This window comes from Drosophila santomea, chromosome 2R (assembly GCF_016746245.2).
Source record: "Drosophila santomea strain STO CAGO 1482 chromosome 2R, Prin_Dsan_1.1, whole genome shotgun sequence".
NCBI classification, from domain to species: Eukaryota; Metazoa; Arthropoda; class Insecta; order Diptera; family Drosophilidae; genus Drosophila; species Drosophila santomea.
In genome coordinates this window covers 10595677-10616544 of record NC_053017.2, presented here as the reverse complement: position 1 = coordinate 10616544, position 20868 = coordinate 10595677, and the positions used below count along the sequence as shown (strand labels likewise).

The 20868-nt window shown below is 45.6% G+C and overlaps 3 protein-coding genes across 5 annotated transcripts; 2 read left to right on the top strand and 1 right to left on the bottom strand.

Annotated features, from left to right (window-relative positions):
* Positions 1-80: 80 nt before the first annotated feature.
* LOC120446284 (mediator of RNA polymerase II transcription subunit 16) lies at positions 81-2698 on the top strand. The gene has a single exon (XM_039627173.2). It carries the CDS (start codon positions 160-162, stop codon positions 2620-2622), a length of 2463 nt encoding a protein of 820 aa, XP_039483107.1. The 5' UTR covers positions 81-159; the 3' UTR covers positions 2623-2698.
* Positions 2699-3517: 819 nt separating this feature from the next.
* Positions 3518-7440, top strand: LOC120446283 (vacuolar protein sorting-associated protein 35). 2 transcript variants are annotated; one of them, XM_039627172.1, is made up of 8 exons: positions 3518-3628; positions 4067-4256; positions 4317-5050; positions 5106-5341; positions 5397-5735; positions 5793-6356; positions 6417-6600; positions 6662-7440. In XM_039627172.1, exons 1-8 carry the CDS (start codon positions 3626-3628, stop codon positions 6821-6823), a joined length of 2412 nt encoding a protein of 803 aa, XP_039483106.1. In that variant the 5' UTR covers positions 3518-3625; the 3' UTR covers positions 6824-7440. The 2 variants fall into 2 exon arrangements, with proteins under 2 accessions (XP_039483106.1, XP_039483105.1); XM_039627171.2 differs by having other exon boundaries at positions 3538-3852.
* On the bottom strand, positions 7373-20467 carry LOC120446286 (tubulointerstitial nephritis antigen-like). Of its 2 annotated transcripts, none has more exons than XM_039627176.2 (4): positions 20299-20467; positions 9228-9421; positions 8157-9142; positions 7373-8078 (listed from the first exon to the last, which is right to left on the bottom strand). In XM_039627176.2, the coding sequence occupies exons 2-4, from the start codon at positions 9391-9393 to the stop codon at positions 7935-7937; spliced, it is 1296 nt and encodes a 431-aa protein (XP_039483110.1). In that variant the 5' UTR covers positions 9394-9421; positions 20299-20467; the 3' UTR covers positions 7373-7934. The 2 variants fall into 2 exon arrangements, with proteins under 2 accessions (XP_039483110.1, XP_039483109.1); XM_039627175.1 differs by lacking the exon at positions 20299-20467 and adding an exon at positions 10616-10753.
* Between the last annotated feature and the right edge of the window lie 401 nt (positions 20468-20868).

Sequence of the window (20868 nt, the reverse complement as noted above, 5' to 3'; positions counted from 1 at the left end):
TATAACTAACAATGTTTTAGTCTAATGAGAAATGCAGTGGAAACAGTGGACCGTAAACACCCGCGCATCAGTGCTGTGAAGCTCTAAACAGAATAGTGTTGGCAGACGCCGGGTGCAAAACAATAATAGTCCGCTTTGGTTTTTGTTTACGCTGCAAAAATGACGATTTTGTACAAAGTGGAGGGCAAGGAGTTCAGCAAGGACAGTGTATTTCCGCACAAGAACGTCCTCTGCTCAGTCTCCGCGCGGAATATCGTTGCGTTTAGCGCCCTGCAGAGCGCCATTGTTCCGGCGTCCCACGGCGGTGATGCAGGAGATGGATCCTTGCCAGGAGCGGGCTTGGGCGTAGGCGCTAGCAACAGCCACGTTTACGTGTGTGACATCGTGACGCCGTGGGAATACTACAAGGTGTGCTCCTCCAAGTCGCTAATCAGTGTGCTCCAGTGGAGTCCCAACGGCGAGCAACTGCTGCTTGGATACGTTGGCGGTCGCGTCGAGATCTGGCGGCCGAGGAACCAGTCCATTAACCTGTGGGTGCTGCAGTACCACGCCACAGTGCCTAGCGAGGACATTATCGAGGCACAGTTTTTTCACAATGGAAAGGGCGTGATCTTCAATGCGCTGAAAAAGGATCACACTTACTATGCGGAAAAGTTCGAGCGGATAGAGCAGCAGAGACCTACTCTCAGCGGATTCGGCGGAGTGGCCAGCGAGGGATGCGTGCTACTCACTTCCTCTGGCCTGCTGGTCGCCTTCAGTCTGCCCGTAATCCAAAAGATAGCCCCCGGAGGAGGAGCAGCTGAGGGACCGGCTCACGAGGTCGTCGAACTGTCACCAACGCTCCACAGCATCGGCATTTCGCGCAGCTTCATCGAACACTGCAGCATGACGCCAAGTCCAACAGGAGCCCTCAATATCGCTTTCAGCTGTGGCTGGCAGCAACAATTAGTGCAATGCTTTAAGGTCTCGCTTTCTTTGGAGGGCGAACTGGGTCTGGAGCAGCACTTGGCCATCAAATCCGAGTCCCAGACCAGCATATTCCTAGGTCCTCTTGACGGAAGACGGATCAGTCACCTAAAATGGACACGGGTTGCCAACGATGATGTGATTTTCATAGCCTACGCTTGTCCGGATGGTGCTGGCAGCCAACTGGAGCAATGGACGTTGACACGCCGGCACCAAAGTGTGCACGCCCTGCTCCAGGGTGGAGGAGGTGCCAACAACAAGCCAAATGAGTTCGTGCAATCGGAAAGCTGGGAGCAGGTGGGCAAAATACAGCTAAATGCATCCTTGGCGGATATCAGCGTAACACGACTATCAGTGTCAACGCCTGACTCTTGCCAAGTGTACGCCATTCTTCAAGACAACAGCGTTCAGGTGCTGGAACCCAATTCCATGAAGCAGCTTAATCACACCCAGTTTGATAAGCTATCCGACGCCAGTGGTGGAGTTAAATTCGTTAGCGGCGACTTGACACCCAGCAGCCAAATGCTCCTCGTTTTTGATAGCCACGCTCAATTGCACGCCATGCAGGCACCTTTGCTAAAGCAAGGAGGATCGGGTTTGCTACTGCTGGAATATTGCATCGTTACAGGTTGCGATGCCAGCGATGTGCTACTCCTTAATCTGGGAAACCTGGAGGCTCTGGTGGAAAAGCTAACCGACAACTTTACGCGGCAGCCGTCCTTTGTGCGGCACTTTTACTATGCCAATTTTCTGGCCCTCAAATCCAACATATGCCGAGTGCAGCAGCAGGAGTTTGACAATCTCATTATCCTACACGCAATATCCACGACCTTCAAGAGCCTCCTGCGACCCTCTGATCTGGGTTTCCAGGATAAGGGACCTGCCGATAACTTAGCCATAAAGCTGGCCGAATCCATTCCGGATGTGGACACCGTGATGCTGAACCTGGACGCCAAGGACTTCACTGTGGAGCCGGTGATGCTGCAAAGTCTACAGCAACTGATTCAGTGGGTCACCGACCTGGCGCTTAACATGCTACACCGTCTGCCCGAGGAAGTTATGAAGAGCAAGCTCTCCGGAAAGCGGCCAAGCTACGACATCAGCCGTGACATTGTGGCCATCAGCAGTCTGCGCGAGCTTCTGGTCATGATCCGCATTTGGGGCCTGCTGAACACCCAGTGCCTGCCCGTCTACACCAAGACCATGGACAACATCGATGTGCTAGTGATTCTGTTTCGTTTACTTACTCGCCTGGCCCAGAATCCTGCGGAGCCAGACGAAATGCTGCTGGACGAGTGCAGCCTGCTGTCCAAGCAGCTGCTGATTCCGCAGCCCACAAAGTTCAACCCCACCACGTTGCTGAGTGCTCAAGGATTCGCGGCCGTAAAGTCGGGACAGCTGCAGTTCACCTCCCTGGTGGAGCCAACTTGTTTGCAGGACATGGAGACGGAAGAGGTGGTCTTCGCCCGCTCCATTAAGGATGGCGTTAGCAATCTCCAACTGGGCGCTCGACCCAGCAACATCAGGAGGTGCGCCCGCTGCGGATTCGTCTTCGTCAATAACGCCAGCAAGGTGGCCAAGACGTCGGCCCTCAAGGCGTGGTTCAGCAAGTGGCTTCACTGTCACTGCGGCGGCTTCTGGAAGCAGGTTCACTAGTAAACCTAAATGAGCACTGTCCTTAGTTCTTAAGTATAATTTAAGCTTCAAATAAACGTGAATAATGGCTAACTAATTTAGAGAGACTCAGAAACTTAATACTTAACTTAATACACATAATATGTAATTCTTTTTTTACCGTCGTAACAGCAACAGAGAAGTAATCAGTATCATAGTCACAATTTTTAAACGAAATGTATTTTTTTTTTTTAAATTAATTAACATCTTTATTTAATATTATTCAGGAACAGGTCAATTAAAGCCTTTAACCTAAATGTTGTCTTAAGTAAATAATCTCTTAATTATAAAATATAATTTGTTTTCATCTTAATATATAGGAATAGGTCAAATTTCGAGTAGTGAGGTTTCAGGTAAATAATATATTCATACTATCATCTTAGAAGCAGCCCAAAATGTCTTCTTTTGAGCCTGCGAATTGGGATAGCCCCCTGTAATCTCCGGGCGAGACGATTACGGTGGGCAGTTAGTCGATCGTTGTATCTGCTTGAGAAGAACGAGATTTGGTCTTCAACAAGGCTCAGGTTTAAATCATTGTGAAGCGTTTGGCCGCTAACGAACCAGTCACAGCCAGTGATTTGTCTTAATGTTTTGTTCTGGACGGTTTGGAATCGTTTTCGGTGGGACGCAGCCGCCACTCCCCAAATTTGGATGCCGTATCTCCAAGTAGGTGCGATAATTTGCTGATAAATCTGACGCTTGCATCTTAAAGGTAGTTTGCTTTTCTTATTTAGCATCCAGAATAGTTGGTTACGCTTTAGGTTGCACATTTTGAATTTAAAAAATTTGTTACTTGTTTGGTTGGTGTATTCGCTAACGGTTCGATATCAACAATAACAACATATTGCAAAACTTGCATCACTAGCATGCCAATCGATATCAGGACGTCCAAGTTGTCTGTCGGCTGTCGGCAATCGATATCTGCTCTGCAAATAGATATTTTCAGAATAATTGGCTAATTTCCCATCGCCCTAACGCAGCAGTAATGGTAAGTGCATCGAGGTGCATCCTGTAGTCGCCAGTAGTCGGGTGTCCTGTAGTCGCCGAGTGCCACAAGTCGAAGCAAAGCAAGAGCTGACTGCGCCCCTGTCGACGTCAATAAAAGGCTGCCTGTGGTGAGAAGCAACGCCCCCCGGTCCAAAACCCACGTCCATGTATCCCTGGAGCTCCTCCTCGTACGGCGGCCAGGTTCCCAGTGCCGCCAACGTCCGGGTAAATACTCCACCAATCCCAGATTACGAATCTTGGATATGTGTAATCTCTAACCCACTTATCTTCAACTTGGGCAATCCTCCGGCTCAGCTTCCGGACTTTATCCGGGAATGAGCAAAGTGGGCTTATCTCAAGCAGTCTCATGTTGCTCGTGCTTAAAATAGTTTCCATGTATCCCTTAGCCAATAATATTGCCTACCATCTGTCCTTTCAGACCATGCCGAATGGTTTGGATGACCAGGAGAAGCTGCTTGCCGAGGCTATTGGAGCGGCAAGGAAGCAGGCCTTCCAGATGAATCACTTTCTGGACAAGGAGCGAATGCTGGACTCGCTCAAGTGCGCCAGCACCATGCTGAGTGAGCTGCGGACCTCCGTCCTCTCCCCAAAAAGTTACTACGAGCTGTGTGAGTAATACTTGAGCGTAATTTTCAACTTCAGATCTTATTGCATTTATTGAACCGCAGACATGGCCGTCACCAACGAACTGTGCCACCTGGAGCTGTACCTCAGCGAGAAAATCGACAAGAAAACGGATTTGTACGAGCTCGTTCAGTACTCGCACACTATTGTGCCACGGTTGTACCTCCTCATAACAGTAGGCATTGTGTATATCAAGAATGACCCTACGCTGAAGCGTAGCATTCTGAAGGATCTGGTCGAGATGTGCCGTGGTGTTCAGCATCCGCTGCGGGGCCTGTTCCTGCGCAACTACCTGCTGCAGTGCACCCGTAACATCCTGCCCGATGTGTTGGTGGAGGAGAACGAGCACGAGGGCAATGTCTATGATGCCATCGACTTCGTGCTGACCAACTTCGCCGAGATGAACAAGCTGTGGGTGCGCATGCAGCACCAGGGGCACTCCAGCGAAAAGACGCGACGCGAGAAGGAGCGAGAGGAGCTGAAGATCCTGGTGGGCACTAATCTAGTGCGATTGTCGCAGCTGGAGTCGGCCACTCTGGAGACCTACCAGCGACTCATTCTACCGGGAATTCTCGAGCAGGTAGTCAGTTGTCGGGATGCAATTGCACAGGAATACCTGATGGAGTGCATCATCCAGGTCTTCCCCGACGAGTTTCACCTAAAGACACTTGACCCCTTCCTAAAGTCCTGCGCTCAGCTAGAGACCGGCGTTAATGTGAAGAACATTATAATATCGCTGATCGAACGACTAGCTGCCTATAACCAGCGAAGTGGCAAGGTAAGCCCCTCCGCCGCTTCCTTCGCTAACAATGTCTAACCTCCTTTTATTTTAGACAAGTGGCAATGCCATCGATGCCATCATACCCGCCGAGGTGGAACTGTTCGAAGTTTTCAGTGTGCAAGTGGCAAACATCGTGCAGACCCGAATGGACATGCCGTTGGAGGACACCATATCGCTGCAGGTAGCTCTGCTGAGCTTGGCTCAAAAGGTGTATCCCGATCGAGTAGATTATGTAGATAAGGTGCTGGGCACAACCGCACAAATTCTGCAGCGCATGAATATGAACAAGTAGGTTGAACTCTAAAAGGGAACTTCTAGTTTGCTACATCTTCATTCCTTGCAGCATCTCCCATCTGCTATCTGTAAACCAGGAGTTATCCCGCCTTCTGCGCATCTGCATCGACTTCTACAACAACGCCTTGACCATAATTCAGCTTCATAACTTTTGCCCGCTACTCGAAAAGTTTGATTACACATCTCGTAAATCGCTGGCCCTGTACCTAGTTATGAATATCTTGGACAACGAGACCCTAGTTCCGACAGCTGATCAGGCGGATAGCCTGCTGACCATCATTACGCCGTTGATTAAGGATGATGACACGAACAAGGAGAACGGTGCGGCAGCAGGAAATACGAGTCCGGATGTCGAGGAGTTTGCCGAAGAGCAAGGGGTTGTGGCACGGTATGTCTTAATTTCTTTTCTAAACACGTTTATAAATCATTTCCTTTATTGCTTTAGATTCATTCACCTCATGCGCTCCGATGAACCCGACATGCAGTATAAAATGCTGCAGACCGCGCGAAAGCATCTGGGAAATGGGGGCGGCCAAAGACTGAAGCATGTCCTACCTCCGCTTGTCTTCGCCGCCTACCAGCTAGCATTCAAGTACAAGGCAATCGCCGAGCAGGATGAGAACTGGGACAAGAAGTGTCAGAAAATCGTGCAGTACTGCCACAGCACCATCAGTGCGCTGGCCAAAGCCGATCTCGCAGATCTAGCTCTGCGTCTATATCTGCAAGGTGCCCTGGTCATTGGGGAGATCGGTTATACGAATCACGAAACTGTCGCATACGAATTCATGACTCAGGCCTTCTCCCTGTACGAAGACGAGATTTCCGACTCGAAGGCCCAGCTGGCAGCCATAACGCTAATCATGTCCACTTTCGAACAAATGTCCTGCTTCGGTGAAGAGAACGCTGAGCCGCTTAGAACGAATTGTGCGCTAGCTGCATCAAAATTGCTGAAGAAACCGGATCAATGTCGCGGAGTTGTGGCCTGTGCGGCGCTCTTCTGGAGTGGAAAGTAAGTTAGAAAACCCTTTCCTAACTGAAATTTTACTGATGTGACTTTATACGCTTCCAGGCAAAACGGCGAGCAGATGCGTGACGAGAAGCGAACTCTGGACTGCCTGAAGAAGGGTGCTCGAATCGCTTCGCAGTGCTTGGATACCGGGGTGCAAGTTCAATTGTATGTGGAGCTGCTGAATCACTATCTCTTTTACTTCGAACGCGGCAATTCACTTATCACTGTGGCGATGCTTAACCAGGTTACTATAGCTTATTGAAAAAAAAAATTCTCTTTAACTGGAATGAATTTCAATATTACAGCTAATTGCCAAGGTGAACGAGGAGCTGCCCAACCTGGAGCCCAGCGAGGAGACCAAACAGATCGAGAGCCATTACAAGAACACACTGGCACATATCCGCAGTCGCATGGAATCCAATGACTCGGAGCTGGAAGTCTCCTTTGCGGGCATAACTCTCAATTAGCCCAGCGCACCCACTTTGGATACCCTTAGCAAGCATCCAAGCGCTAAAGGCCTGCAGGACGACCGGCCAGACCCGTTTTTATACAGCTAGTTATCAGCTTGCTCGTAGACCGTTTAGATTTACTCAAAGCTCTGCGAGAGTATTCAAATTGCTTGTGTGTGAAATGAAATTCCATGGTTAGGAAAGTTGTGGGCCTTCGACCAACTTTTGATTTGTCAATTTGATTTCGATCGTAATCGTAAGTGCAAAGTAAAAACATTCTTGATTATTTCCCCGATTTATTTAGTATGATAGATATGCGTATATTTGGCCCAGAAAATGTTTAATTTACCATATTTAATCTCCTATCCTTCCCAAAAAAGTAATGTGAAAATATTGTTAAACAAAAATAATACAATCTTACATACCATTATTGGATTGGGTCACGAATCGCTACGCGCTACGTATAAATATGTATTACAAATAAAGTTAAGACCAAATTGTTTTCGCGAATTCGCAATTCGCCTGTATGCGTGGCCTGGACTACAGAGAATCAAAACTCGTCAGCGATAAACATGTAAAGTAATTCGTTTATTAAAAATATATAAGCCGACTTATTTACATCGGTCTATCAATCAGTTAACTTAGCATCCATTTACAATACACGATGAGTTCGCACTCGTACATGTCCTACAGACTCTCGCCGATCGAATCTCGCTCCTCGATTCGTCCTTCCATCAATCACATGCGCTACATACAAGGGTGCTGGATGTTTGTGCTCCGCCGGTTCGGTTCCTCTGGTTGGTGTGGCAGTTATCGGGGGATGGAGCGGTGTTTGGTGGCAGTTTCGTGTTGCTTCGAGACCAGTTAGTGTGGAGAGTGGGAAGTGAGTGAGAAGAGTGGTTAGGGACAGGCCTGGTACTGCGGGCAGTTAACTTGGTGCGTTTGCGCAACTTAAAGCTAATATTTTTAGTCACTAGGTTCTAAGCATAAACATTACAGATAGAAGCGCCTAATTCACTTTGAGTGCCATATAGCAAATGGAAAATTTTGAAGCATGAGATAAATTTGTTTTCGTTTCCGCATAGCTAGAGATTGCTCGGTGCGAGGCGTAGGCCCTCCTTGATCCCCCTTAAGCCGACTTCTCATTGTAGTAGTTGTAGACGTAGGGCCAGGAGGCCAGCACGTACTCCTCGATGCCGCACTCGTTGGAGCCTCGCAGGATGCGGAAGTAGCCACGCTCTCCCCACCAAGGTCCCCACGAGTTCGCTGCGATCTGTTTAAGAAATAAAAAAAGGATTAATGACATGCGGGATTGAGACCAGCGCAGTCGCGAAGTCAAGCCGACACTCACCCAATACTTTTCACCATTGTGCTCCTCTCCCCAGCCGACCAACTTCACCGAGTGGAACCCAGTGGGCGCCATTCGGTTGGCTGCTGTCTGGCGGTAAACGCCTCCTGCGTAGGCAAAGAAGTCCCTGTTAACCCGCATGGTGGCCTGTACGGGACCGGAGTGGAAGATCTCGGCCATAATGTCGGCTTCGCGGTTCAGACTGTAGGCCGGACCCACCGTGTAGAAGGTGTCCCTGTCCACATTGTATGGTGTTTGGCAACCATTGGCCCTCAGAGAGCGGCTGTTGTGGCGGATCTTGCAGGTGTCGCGTTGCTGGGTGTACGGATAGCAGCTCTCGTCGACCACGCCCTTCTTGTGCAAGTAGCGCCAGGCGGCGTCCAGGTGACCGCCTTCGCAGCCCTGCTGGCGACGTGTGCAGGAGAGAATGTTCTGGGCGGACAGCTGGACGGCTTCCTTGCCCTTGCTCTGGATAGCGAAGCGATCGCTGGCCACCGAGGTGGTGGACAGCACCCAGGAGGCACCGCACCAGCCCTGGTCGGGCACCTCGGATATGTAGCTGGACCACTTGTCCAGGGCGTTGAAGGAGCTGGGCAGGCCATCGGTGGGATTTTTTAGGCGGGTCATCGCCTTCACGCGATACGTGGGCTCCTTGGTGCCCAGACGCAGCTTCAGTCCCTCGGAGTACTTGCGTCCCCACCACTGGTCATATTTGCGGGCGGACCAGCCGAGCCTTTGGATGGAGTTCACGCTGTGTATGAGGGCGTCGTCGGTGAGGCACAGATTCTCGTCGCACTGCGTCCTGCCGCCATCCAGGCAGCGGCACTCGTTGCAGTTGTCCCACGTGCTGTTGTACTTGCTGAAGTAGACGCCCTTGTGCTCGCAGGAGACCACGAGGTCGGGCTCCTTCATGCAGAAGGAGCGGTAGTCGGGACAGCAGTCGCTGGAATCGTCCCGATCGCAGAACTCATCGCAGTAGCAGAGAGTGGCTGTAAAATGTGGTTTATATTTAGGTCATAGATTAAATATATAATCACTGATTACTGATTTGATATTCTATGAATCTCTACTTACTGGAGATGGGCACCGAGCAGCCGTCGTGCCGATCCTTGCAGCAGGTGTTCTCCCGGGCGCAGTAAGGACCTGGGAAGTCCCTTTTCAGTGTGTGATCGAAAATGGCGTTGGCCACGCCCATTAGCAGGACCAGAAGGCCCACCAGGTGGACGCACTTGATGGACATGGCTCCTCGGACGACCTCTAATCTGCAACTGAATAGGGAAATTTGCGGAATTCATAATTTTGCATGTATGCTGAATATACTATCTTATCGCTTAAATCTACGGCCAGATAAACGTCTTGCAATTTGTCAACAATTAGCGGAGCGAATACACGACCACTTTGCAAATCGCGCATACGACCCGTGGAACGCAGTCAAAAATTAGTCAGGCAGTGCGAAACCCGTCCGGTCTAGGTGGGATAATTAATTAGTGTATCTCTTGGATACGGGCAGCTCCTCATCAGAAATTCGCTGGCCGCGCACAGCAAAGCAGGCAAATAGCCAAACAGTTAACAGTTAGCTCCACCAAATATATTCTGATGACGCCAGCTGGTTTGGCGATACGCGGTCTAAACAAAAACGTTTATTTTTCCCCACTTTTTGCTGGGTCCGTTTTGGTCTCTGTGATTCGGCAGCGAATTCAAATTTGCGCACACCAATCGAAAAATCCAACAAAGTCACTCGTCGAAGCGCCCCTTTATTTCATGTTGTTTTAGCGCTTTCAAATATTTCCTTTCCACTGATAATTCTGGAGGTGAAGACGAAGATTAAACTCGTTTATCTTTGAGAATACGACGCGGGCCCAAAGTTTCATAAATAAATGCAAATTGCAAATAGATTTTCCTGTTTCGCCTGCTGGCTAAGCATTTTTGTCGAGCGTCTAATGTCTAATATATCTAGAAATCTTCTGATTCACGAGTGCTTCTTGCCAAACAAAAGTCTTTAAAGGTGTTCAAACATACACCCCACCCTATGGTATACGAATATATGTGCTTTTTTTTTATCGATTGTACGCTAATGCTGAACCCGTTTTTAATTTAGTGATAATTAATTTGAAAGTTCGTGTTGATAATTAATGACCCAGTCAATTGGCAATAAAGTTTTGGCACGAAATGCGAAGTCGAAAAGAATCAAATTGAATTGTAGTATTGTAGTTTGAGCCGTGACGAGGGCTCTATAATTAGAAGGCCAGTAAACAGTGGGGATAATCAACTTCTTTGCAGATGGGCCTTTGCCCATTGTTGACACATTTCGTTGTGTATTCCTGATGGAGCCGCAGATATTCTGAATACCAGGCATTAAATTGAGCTCCAAACACTCTCGTCTTTTGCTGACACAGCAGTCTGGTAAACAAAATGGGCAGGCGGCACCATTTACTCATCCAGTTACCGTACGGAATACTAACATTTCGAAAGTTTGCACAATTCAAGTCAAATGCCCGCACTTTGTGGCCGATCTAAGCGTTATTATACACTCGATTTCCTCGATTTCGCGCGGTGTTCTTACTCCGATCGCGGCTGCTTGCTGACTGAATTCAGTTAGAATTATGGGCCACCACATAAGGTTGCTGCTGCTGCTGCTGTTGTTGCTGCTGCTGCTGCTTCTGTTATTATTGTTGCTGGCAGCGCTGCTCTGCCGCCCGATCTCGGGACCTATTGGCTATATAGCATATAGCTTATAGCTCGTATCGCATGGCGTAGGTGGTCTGGCTGGCAGAGCGAAAGGGGAAGAGGGAGAGGGAGAGAGAGCGGCGAGTGAGGCAGCCGTCCTGCTGTTACTGCCACTGTGGCGTATACGTCATTTGTATCTGATGGGTTAACAGAGCGCATCCCAAGGTTTTGCGGTGGGCAAAATGTTTGCCCGATTTTGGCATACGCAAGTGGCCAAGTGGGATTGGGTGGATGGTTTGGTATGCAAGCCCACCTATAAGGTCAGAGATCATTAAAGGCCATTTTCATGGGCAAATTCCTCGGCGGACTTTTGTGCGCAGTTAATATTAGTTTGTTTTTGTTTGCTCTTATCTTTGTTCCGCAATTGATAACATATCTAAATGTGTGTGATAATTGAACCCAATTCGAGTTCAAGGCCTTTGGCCAATAATCAAATAAACTTAATTGGGCCATGTCTTTTTTTTTGCCAAATCAGTGCGAAATTTGCATACCATCAAATATATTTTTTTGAGCAGTCTTGTATCTTTTAGATTTTATATCTCGCTTTCTGCCGTTTGGGGTATGCGATCATCGCCAATATGTCTGCCATTTCACTTATTCTCGATCTGGGACTTCTGCTCTTTGCATACGAGTAATTATCATTGGGAGCACTTGCAATGCCAAATAGACCGCATCATTCCAGTCAACAGAGCTTCGTCATCCAGGGGATGATCGAATTACGCCGAAAACAAAACAAACTATGCCGTCAACCTTTATTTGCTTATCGATGAGTTCCTTTTAGCCGGAAGTAAAATTTGAATCACCCATGATGCTTTAAGCATTTCCCTTTTGATTGTAAACGATAGAGTGAATCATAAATAACTTCTCGATAAACTAAGCAATCTCAAAAAAAAAAAATAGGAAAGCTAATTAAAAGCATGTCTCCATCGCCAAATGGGCAACACAAATCAGACTGCGATGTGTGAAATAAAGCCATCAGACGACATTAAGTCGCCCTGTCGCCCGACGCGATTTGCATGACATTAACTTCGGTTTTATGAGCGATATCTGTCCAAAAACTGCCAGCCAAATTACGATCTGTGGCCGAAAGCGGACTAGAAACCACAAAGAGATTAATGGAGACCGGAGCGAATGATTTGCCTAATGGCCAAGTCGAAAAGCAGGCGGGATTATGTTCCTTTCTCCCTGTGCATTCATTCACCACATGGATGAGCTTACACCGAAGGCAGATAATATTACTTAATAGTTTATCTTGACCTAACTGATTGCAAGTGCACTATTCACTTCCGCTCACATGCTCTTAAGGCATGAGTAATTGGTAAATCTGCTACTTGCTTGTGCATCTAAGTTTACTAATCGCTGACAACTCGACAACGTCGTTGAATTCGGAATGCAATTAAAGCGAACTATGCATCAACGTGAGGAATTGATGACATAGTTGATCTGGCGGGTAAATGAAGTCATTAATGTGTCGTCGACTGACTGCCTTATCATCGCGAATGCCTGACTAAAACTGGGCAATCAATTAGCGGGTATTTATACAAACATAATTATGCCATTATTTAATTGGCCCCCTGATTAGCATTATTTCGAGTGGCTGGCTATGCGGTGCTATGGCATTTTATTGGTATTCCGGCCGTATAGATTGGTGGCATTCCATGGCGCTGAAGTCACAATATGCTGTGCTAAATTGTTGGACACGAGTACCTGAAGTGGGAACAGGCGGAAGAGACGAAAGAGGCGTATTCTCGATACACGAAACTAGTTCAAGAACAAGCCAATCCAATGGCAATCCCACCTGTCATGTAACTTCCTTATCTCGGATGTTATCGACGCGATTTACATTGTTCAATTTGGTGGACAGATTCGCGTTATTTCGTCATAGCGCCAACTGATAAGTTCGCTTGGCCTGGCGCCATAAAAGGGGGTCTCCCCCCAAATGAATGCCTGTTTATTGTCTAGGAAGTGGTGAGTGGAATTTAAATCAGCTCTGACTGTCTCGAATTCGAAAGGAATTTTTTCGAATTCGTAAATAATTTTTTGTTGAAATTTCTATCGGACTGCGAAGCCGGCTATTTTCAGAAATTAATAACTGTGGTTAATCGTTGCCAAGTCGAATGGATTGCAAGGCAAGGCAAATTCAACGAAGAATGCATAAATATTTGCCAGAATTCATTGAGAGTTGCCAAGGCATTTTCAACCATCCATAATCAATTTACTGATCATTAAAAAGAGTATTTATTTGCTCAACTCTTTAACGGTCTGTCTTTGTTTATGTGCAATTGCGAATGGGAATTTTGAACTTGTTGATCAAGCAATTAATGAAGAATAAACCAGCAGGAATTTTGGCTTTCTCCTTGGCATTCGGGGTCACCAGCTGGAACCAAAACTGCAACCTTGGGCGAATCGATTGGGTGAGAATTTCGGCATGATTGCAGTGCGTATGGGCGGGTATATTTGTTTTGATTGGGTCTTTCACAATTACAATTACGATTACAGTTTCCGAGAACTTTCGTCTAGGTGTGCCAGGAATTCGAACGAATAAACCGAACTGCGTCGATAAATGTGTCTTCAAGATCGAGGTCACCCAGTTTGGCACGCAATATTCGCATCAGTTCCATTTTGGGTGGAATGTTGGTCAAGTAGTGACGAAATACCACCGAATTGAATTAATTTCATTTGTCAATTGGGTCCATTTCTCGGTCGGCAGCCACAAACAAGAAGAGAACACGACCCAATGGAGGTCACTTTTTTTCTTTTGGCATATTTGTGTTTAATGTCTCAAATTGTCGATTCGTTTCAATTACACTCCACTTGTGGGGCATCGAGTGCAGGGCACTCCACTTGCTTTTATGCAATTTACATACTTTCTGTTCGCCCGTCTGACATTGAAAGAGAATTATTATGTTAACAATTAAGCAAACGGAATAAAAGATACAAAAATGCGGCGACAGAGGTGTCAGGCATATTAAATGCGGCAATTGTTTGTGCGCCAAAGTATTTTATTTATGCGAGTGCAGAAAAAAGTGCTGCGAATTTGACAGTTTGACAATTGGTTTATTATTTCTATCGACCAGCTGCTTGATACCCAATTTATTGATCGGCTACGGTTTCAAAATTGTTTCCGGGTGCAAAACCCCACACGTTTACACTACACACCCCACCTCAGATTTGCATTTTTATTGCTTGTAGTTACATTTTACGATCTACCATTTGATTTAGATGCGCTATCTCAAAATCATATCAGCTTATCGTGGGGCATTTGGCTATTTATACGAGTTATTTCACGCAAGATTGGAAAGCAATCGAAGCGGCCAAGCGGCTAATTTTAAAACATTTGCAAACACTTTAGACCGACGTCATTGTTTAATGAGTTTGGATTATTCACGGCTGGCTGGAGAATATTTACGATTTCTATATTTTGGCTAATCGCCTACTGAAAGATTAGGTGGAAATTTCAAAATAGAACATTTCGGCCTTCCACTTGATTTCTTTATGGCTTCTTCAGATTCCTTGGTCTTGAATAAATTTTCGAAAATATTAAGTTTTGTCGTTGAATGCCTGGAAATCACCTGTTTCTAAATCGCGCAAAATCATTTCCCTGTTTACTCTTCCTAAATTATTAAAACAAATAAGTCTGGATACTTCTGCTGTTCTCCAAACACGAACACTGAAATTGATTATTGTTTTCCACAATTGTTGTTGATAATTAATAATTCGCTCATCGAAAGCAATTCAAGAGGTGTTGGCTGTGTGTAAGCTTCTATATTTAGAGTTATGCCCGTAGATTATTAGCACAGGGCAGGTTTACTGGTACTGGTACTGGTACACTCGAAAATTGCACTCAAGTGCCCCCCACACGATTTGAAATACGGTTGCTACTTTTTTTTGGCATGTTTGCAGTTGATTAGTAATTAGCGAAGGTGTCAGTCACTCAGCTGCTGCTCCCCACCAATTTGGGCAGTTTGTCAATCATCATCTCCGAGATCCGACATCATATCCCGTAAAACCATCATTCCTCAGTTGTATATTCGATATGCATTCTGAAACAAAGGCGAGATCAGATGTTTTCAAGGCTGTCCCGTAAGTCGTAACATATTGGTTGGGAGAACAAGGCCCTCAAGCATTATATAGCGAGATCGAACCCAATCGTCACCTCTCGCAAGTAATTCCCAACAACTTGGCGTCGTACCGTTTGTCGACTGCCTTAACTGCTTGGGAATTGTAGGCGCCGCATGGTGGCTGAATTTTTAGTTGATAGCACAACAGCAATGTTAGGGGGCTCTGTTATTCTAACAGCTCTGTTGAGCTCCACTGGAGGAATTTTAATGGGCGCCTTTATTATGAAACTGGGTGGATTTCTTGAGTTTTGTGTTTATAGCGGTCGCTTTGTCAGCCGTTTAATTTTGCGGTGGTGCTGGCACTTAAGCTAAATGCCTTGCCATCAAGTTTCTAGATTGTTGCAGCCAAGGGATCCAAAATAAACTGTGGCGCTCATAAAACGGCGGCCAAAATAGACAGAACGATATGTTTACAAGTCAGCTGTTCTAATAGTTTTGGGGCTAATATAATCGAAACTAAGCGGTTTACTTCCCCACGAGTTAGTGACGTCGATTGTGCCTAACTATATTGGCAAGTACATACATATGTATGTGCATTTATTAAGTGGTAAAAAAATTAATCTGTAATCTTGTAGCTTATAGAGATTTGTTGGTCAAAATAATATTGTTCTATAGTAGTAGAATGGTTCAAGATAAGGAAGTTGGAGTCCAGAGAATTTTGGTGATTGTGAAAATTTTTGAATTTTATGTAAGTTGTTTGGTGATTTGAATTTTTGTATTTTATGTAAGCAAATTATCAATCGATTGTAGATGGAATTTTTGGCTCCCTTGTAGTAACATACATATGTATGTTGATAAAGTGTGCTATCAGAGAGTTCCAGAGTTCGACTCCCCTCAATTATTCGGTATTTGCAGTGGCTCAATCGTACTTATTAGTAATTGCCAAGCATATGTGATCGCGACAAATGTTTTAATTATACTGAGAGCAGTGCTTTCGATACGGCTTGTCCCATATTCCAACGCCTACGGTCTCATGGGTCTCCACTTCGAGCAGGCCAGTGGGACAAGTCTGGTATCTGCGATCTCGTCAGCCGCCCCGCCCTCCGATTTGCATGGCATAGCTTACATATATATCTGAGCCACTATCTGAACCCGAATCCGAATCCGAATCTGAATCCAAATCCGAATGTTATACAAGCGGTTTGTCTGTCTGGAGCGTTGGTGTCACTCGCTGTTCTATTCATAGCCGACTTGATTGCGATTTGGATTTGGCCTCTGATTCGCATGACGAATCTTTTCTGGGCACTTTCTTCTGTACGCCAATCAAGCGCAAAGGTAGCAAATTACGGCCTAAAGCGAATTCATTAGAAATTACGCTCTCAAATTGTATTTCTACCTATTTGCATGCTATGTCGAATATTGGGCGAACCGTGAACTAACATCTACAGCCGAATGTTTTGGGGTCTGCCAAAAATTTAATTTCAAACAGATGGTTGAATTTGAGTGGTCGTGCAATTACTTTTACTTTTCGACAGCGAATGTATATTTAAGTGCCTGCACTCGAGGAAAAACACGGGGATAGTAAATTTATTAAAATATTGCAGTGATGAGCGAATGTTAATGACTTTTGATTACTCCTTAAACATTCTTAATCCATATCTTTCAGATAAGTATCCAGTTCATTTATGCATTACTATAGACTTAATAGCATAAATCATAGAGTAGTTATGATCAAATCAATTGGAGTGTCTATTTTTAGATCGCTGTGTAACATGCCCCATAATCCTGAGCGGGTTAAATGGGTTAATGAGCTAACCGAAATCCCCAAGTCCCCAAAACCCAAAGTGATCACTTGACGTGCGAGCTGGCGACTATTGTCGCTTTCGCGGATGTTTGTGCCATTGTTACGGCCAGAAAGTCATTGTCAATGCCAAGTGCGAATCATTTGGCGTGCGATAGATACAGCTCTATCTCTATCTCTAGTTGTATCTGTATCTGAATATCTGAATATGTCTGCCGACTCATGTACGAGCTGTGTGTATTTTATTGCGGCCTCATCCAATGTCAGTGACACTCAGCATTCAGCATTCAGCAGTCAGCTCAGAAGTCAGTGTCAATGTCTGCACGAAGATGACAACGCATTCGGTCAGCGTGTTTAATGTGTTTTGTGTTGACCAAAAAAATGCTATTTGCCTGAATCATTGCAAAGCTACGCTATTTGTGAATATGACGTGCCTCCAACCGAACCCCAAAAAATTATATTTCCCTACCTCTTTCACGCTCGTCAACTGCCCCACAATGTCGCCCCAATTGTTGTTTAGTTGTTAAGTTACATATCATTCCATTATTTTGCGCAGTTTGCCCAAGAACTTTGTGTGATGGTTATGGGCGATATGTCATCATAAATTAATTGCTCTCGAATAATAAAAAGGGATGGACAAAAGAGTGACCAAACTAAACAACTCATAAATTAATTGTCGGCAAAAAATAATAATTAAATTTCTACTTAAAAGAATTTCCGCATTTTCATCAACCATTTGTTCAGATAGAAAATTTAACAGAATATATAATATATATAAATCGACGGAATTAAAATCTTCTGGTTCTGTATCTTTGCTAGAAAGACCGTCTATCTCATGGATAAGCAATTCCCACTTTAGGCGACGTCCACTACTCATTCATAAACTAATATGGCTTTATTCGCTCTATCTATCGATCTGAGTGGCTGTCACTTTCTGGACTGGGGTTTCACTTTGGCCAAGTTCAATTAGCACGGGTTGCATAATTGAAAGTGCCAACGGGTCCCCGGTTTTCGATCGCAGGGCGCCACTTTAGCGCTCGCCAAGGTGTGAACTGCTAATGGGCCACAAATATCGACTGGGAAAAGCAAATAGGCCATGTTTCTTGGCCAAATAACAACCGGGCCGAAATGCCTAGCGCTGTGCAGTGCAGGTGGGCCGTGACGTCACGTAGATCCGTATTTGCAATTGGCAATGGAGCGGACGATAATCATCGGTGACGTCATTTGTCAACCTGCTGACAGCCAAGTGATAGCTAAATGCATTTTCCATTTAGCATTTAGCGCCATTGAATCACTGATTGAATGGGAGTCGATACGTGCCGTAAATCAAATTCGACGGCGGTGGCAAGCACGGTGACAACACCAGATCGTACTTCTCGTTAAATGGCGAATTAAAATAGCAGCTAAAATAAATACAATGGCAAATACCGATGTACACATTCAATCACCTGGGAAAGGTTAAAGTTGAGTGCCGAGAGGTGTGGGTGTCCATTAAGCGCATGCAAGCCCCTTTGGCGTCTCATAACCACGTTGTGGTAATCGTAATAACCATAATAACCATTCGAATCAATTACGCGAATATGCTAAGATCGGACGCGATACACCCGAAGCGTGTCAATTGCGATGGAATAAATAAGTGTGTGTGCATTTAACATATTTACTCACTATTCTCCGAAATAACCTTAACCGCCGCGCTGCAGTCGGCCAACGGTGCGTATGAGCCATATATCAAAACGATGACGGAGCAATTGACGGCAGAATGTAAACTGCTTGTGATGCAATTTACATTTTAATTGCCGATTTTCGAGCTGAGCTGTGCTCTGTGTTCTGTTGCCCAGGCCAATCCATTTAAATGGCGCTTTGCCTAATGACACCGTCACGTTCCCCCATGTCTACAGTGGGCACCCACTAACAGCACTTCCCATTCCCCCCCCCATTTCGAATCCGAGCTATTCGAATCATTGATTATGCAAATCCCAGGTACCTCTGGGGTAATCAAATAGGCCTGAGGGCTGTGGCAAATACTTAACGAGTCGTAAAGTCTCTGAGAATTATGTAAATGCAAATTGGATCGGCGACGTAAAGATCTTAAGTATGGCAGGGAGGAGGAATTCGTTACGTGGCTGCCATTATGCTACACAGTTCAAGATCCCCAACCCCAAAAGCTCCAAAACCTCCGAAACCTCCAGCCATCCCGCGAACAGAGATAAATATGACATCACCTGGACAAGACCAGTAGCCATGTCTCTGGGTTTTTGCTCACTCACCTTTGTCAGGTGTGTTGTTTGCTTTCGGTTTGTTTTTGTTTTTTGTTTTTTGTTTTCTTAGGGGCTTCGGAGGGGGAGGTGCCGGAACTGGACCGGATTGCGTGTTTGCTTTGTCCGCTCAAAGATGAAAACTAACAAATTTATGGGATTAGTTGCGATACTATATAATACGGAATATTTGGCCGCTCTGGTTTTGTATTGTTAATGGTGTTTCGTTACAGATTGCTCGAGCAATTCGCTTCCTGCCCGAATTCTGGTTAACCTTAGCAATAGTCTGATAAATTTACATAGATATACATATATGTATCTGTTTATGATTAAAGCTGAATGGGCACATTTAGCCAAGTGATACCTGACCCTTCTGAGGGGTTACGTGCCGTAACTGCAGTCTCACAGAATCAAGCACTTTGCTCTAAATTCAAAAGATAGTGCATTCGCCTGTTTGCATGGGATGCATTCGGAATTCCATTTGTTCAAGTTCACGGTCAGTGGAGCAAAATACACAGAACTAGAATAACATGTTCGCCTGACGGCAGCAAAAGCTAATGCCCAAAGTAAACATCGCCGGAGGCATTCCAGCTGCACATCGAAAATTAAGACGCAATCCCCAGGTTGTCTATTTGGGTTTTAGGTAAAATTCGGAGCCAAAAGCCCACCGCTTTCCTCGGCGATGATCGATTGCAGTCGTGTCGATGGAGATTTTCGTTTATTTTTTGTTTTTTTACTGCTGTTATAAATAGCGTGACTCTGTTGGATTTTGCATCCGTATCTGGTGAATGCATCTGCATCTGCATCTACTATGCACCCACGAACCGCCATCAGCGCTTTTGGCCAGACCCGATCTTGGCCCAAAGTGGCACAAGCATCTTCCAGACTTTCTAGCGTTGCGTCCCGTGGAAAATGCAAGTTTGCTCAGATTTCTGACAAAAATGTTTGCCGTCCAAATTTTCCAGCTGGCGAAAGGGGTAAAAGTTGGGCTAAATGGGTGAGCTGGTGAGCTCTTTATCCAAACGGATGCCCAAAGTAGAGCAAATATTTAAGGTCGTAACTGTTTGCTTCGTCTGATTAATTAGCAAGTGCCAAGCCAACTGATAGCACATAGAACGAGATCCTACTGTTCTTATTTTCCGACTCGAATATCTGTTCGTTAACCGCAAATCCGGAGACAATCCATCTGATATTGATTTCCCGCCGAGCCACGCATTCAATTACAATTTCAACACTTGCTCTGCGTTGCAACTCGAACTGGATTCGGTTTATCTGTAAGTTTATCTACCTCAAATTCTCACCTGTCACACACAATTCAGTTGGTAATCACCTCAACTGAGATTCAAATGCTAAAGATACACTCGCGCACTATTAGCTACACTATTAGCCAGCCAGCCGAAAGTCAGCTGAAATTAGCGTCAAATCGGGCCTAAACTGTAAAGACTGATCTGATCCGCACGCGACAGATTTGGAACCCAAACTGAGACTGAAACTTAGACTGCGACTGCGACTGCGACTGAGCCAAGTTAGCAGACCAAGCTGAGCTGCAAACTGAGCTGCGATCAGAGGACTGCGAACGGGGAAACGACGCGACTTTAAAAGCCGACAAGCGATTCGCGTTTTGCGACCACAACACTAAGATACGCAAACGAACCGCTGGCTGCCTGGCTTCCACTTTTCGTCGAGCCAGCAAATCGTTGAACAAGCAAATTTTTCAGAACTTTTAAACAAAAAAGACCCAAAATGAAGACTCTTAGTAACCCGAAGCAAGGACAAGGCACGAGCGAAAAAGAGCTCGAATGGGTATACTTTGAAGTTTGTTGCGAGCATCTTTGCTGAAAATATTTATTAAAAAAAAGGTAGCGGTAGGT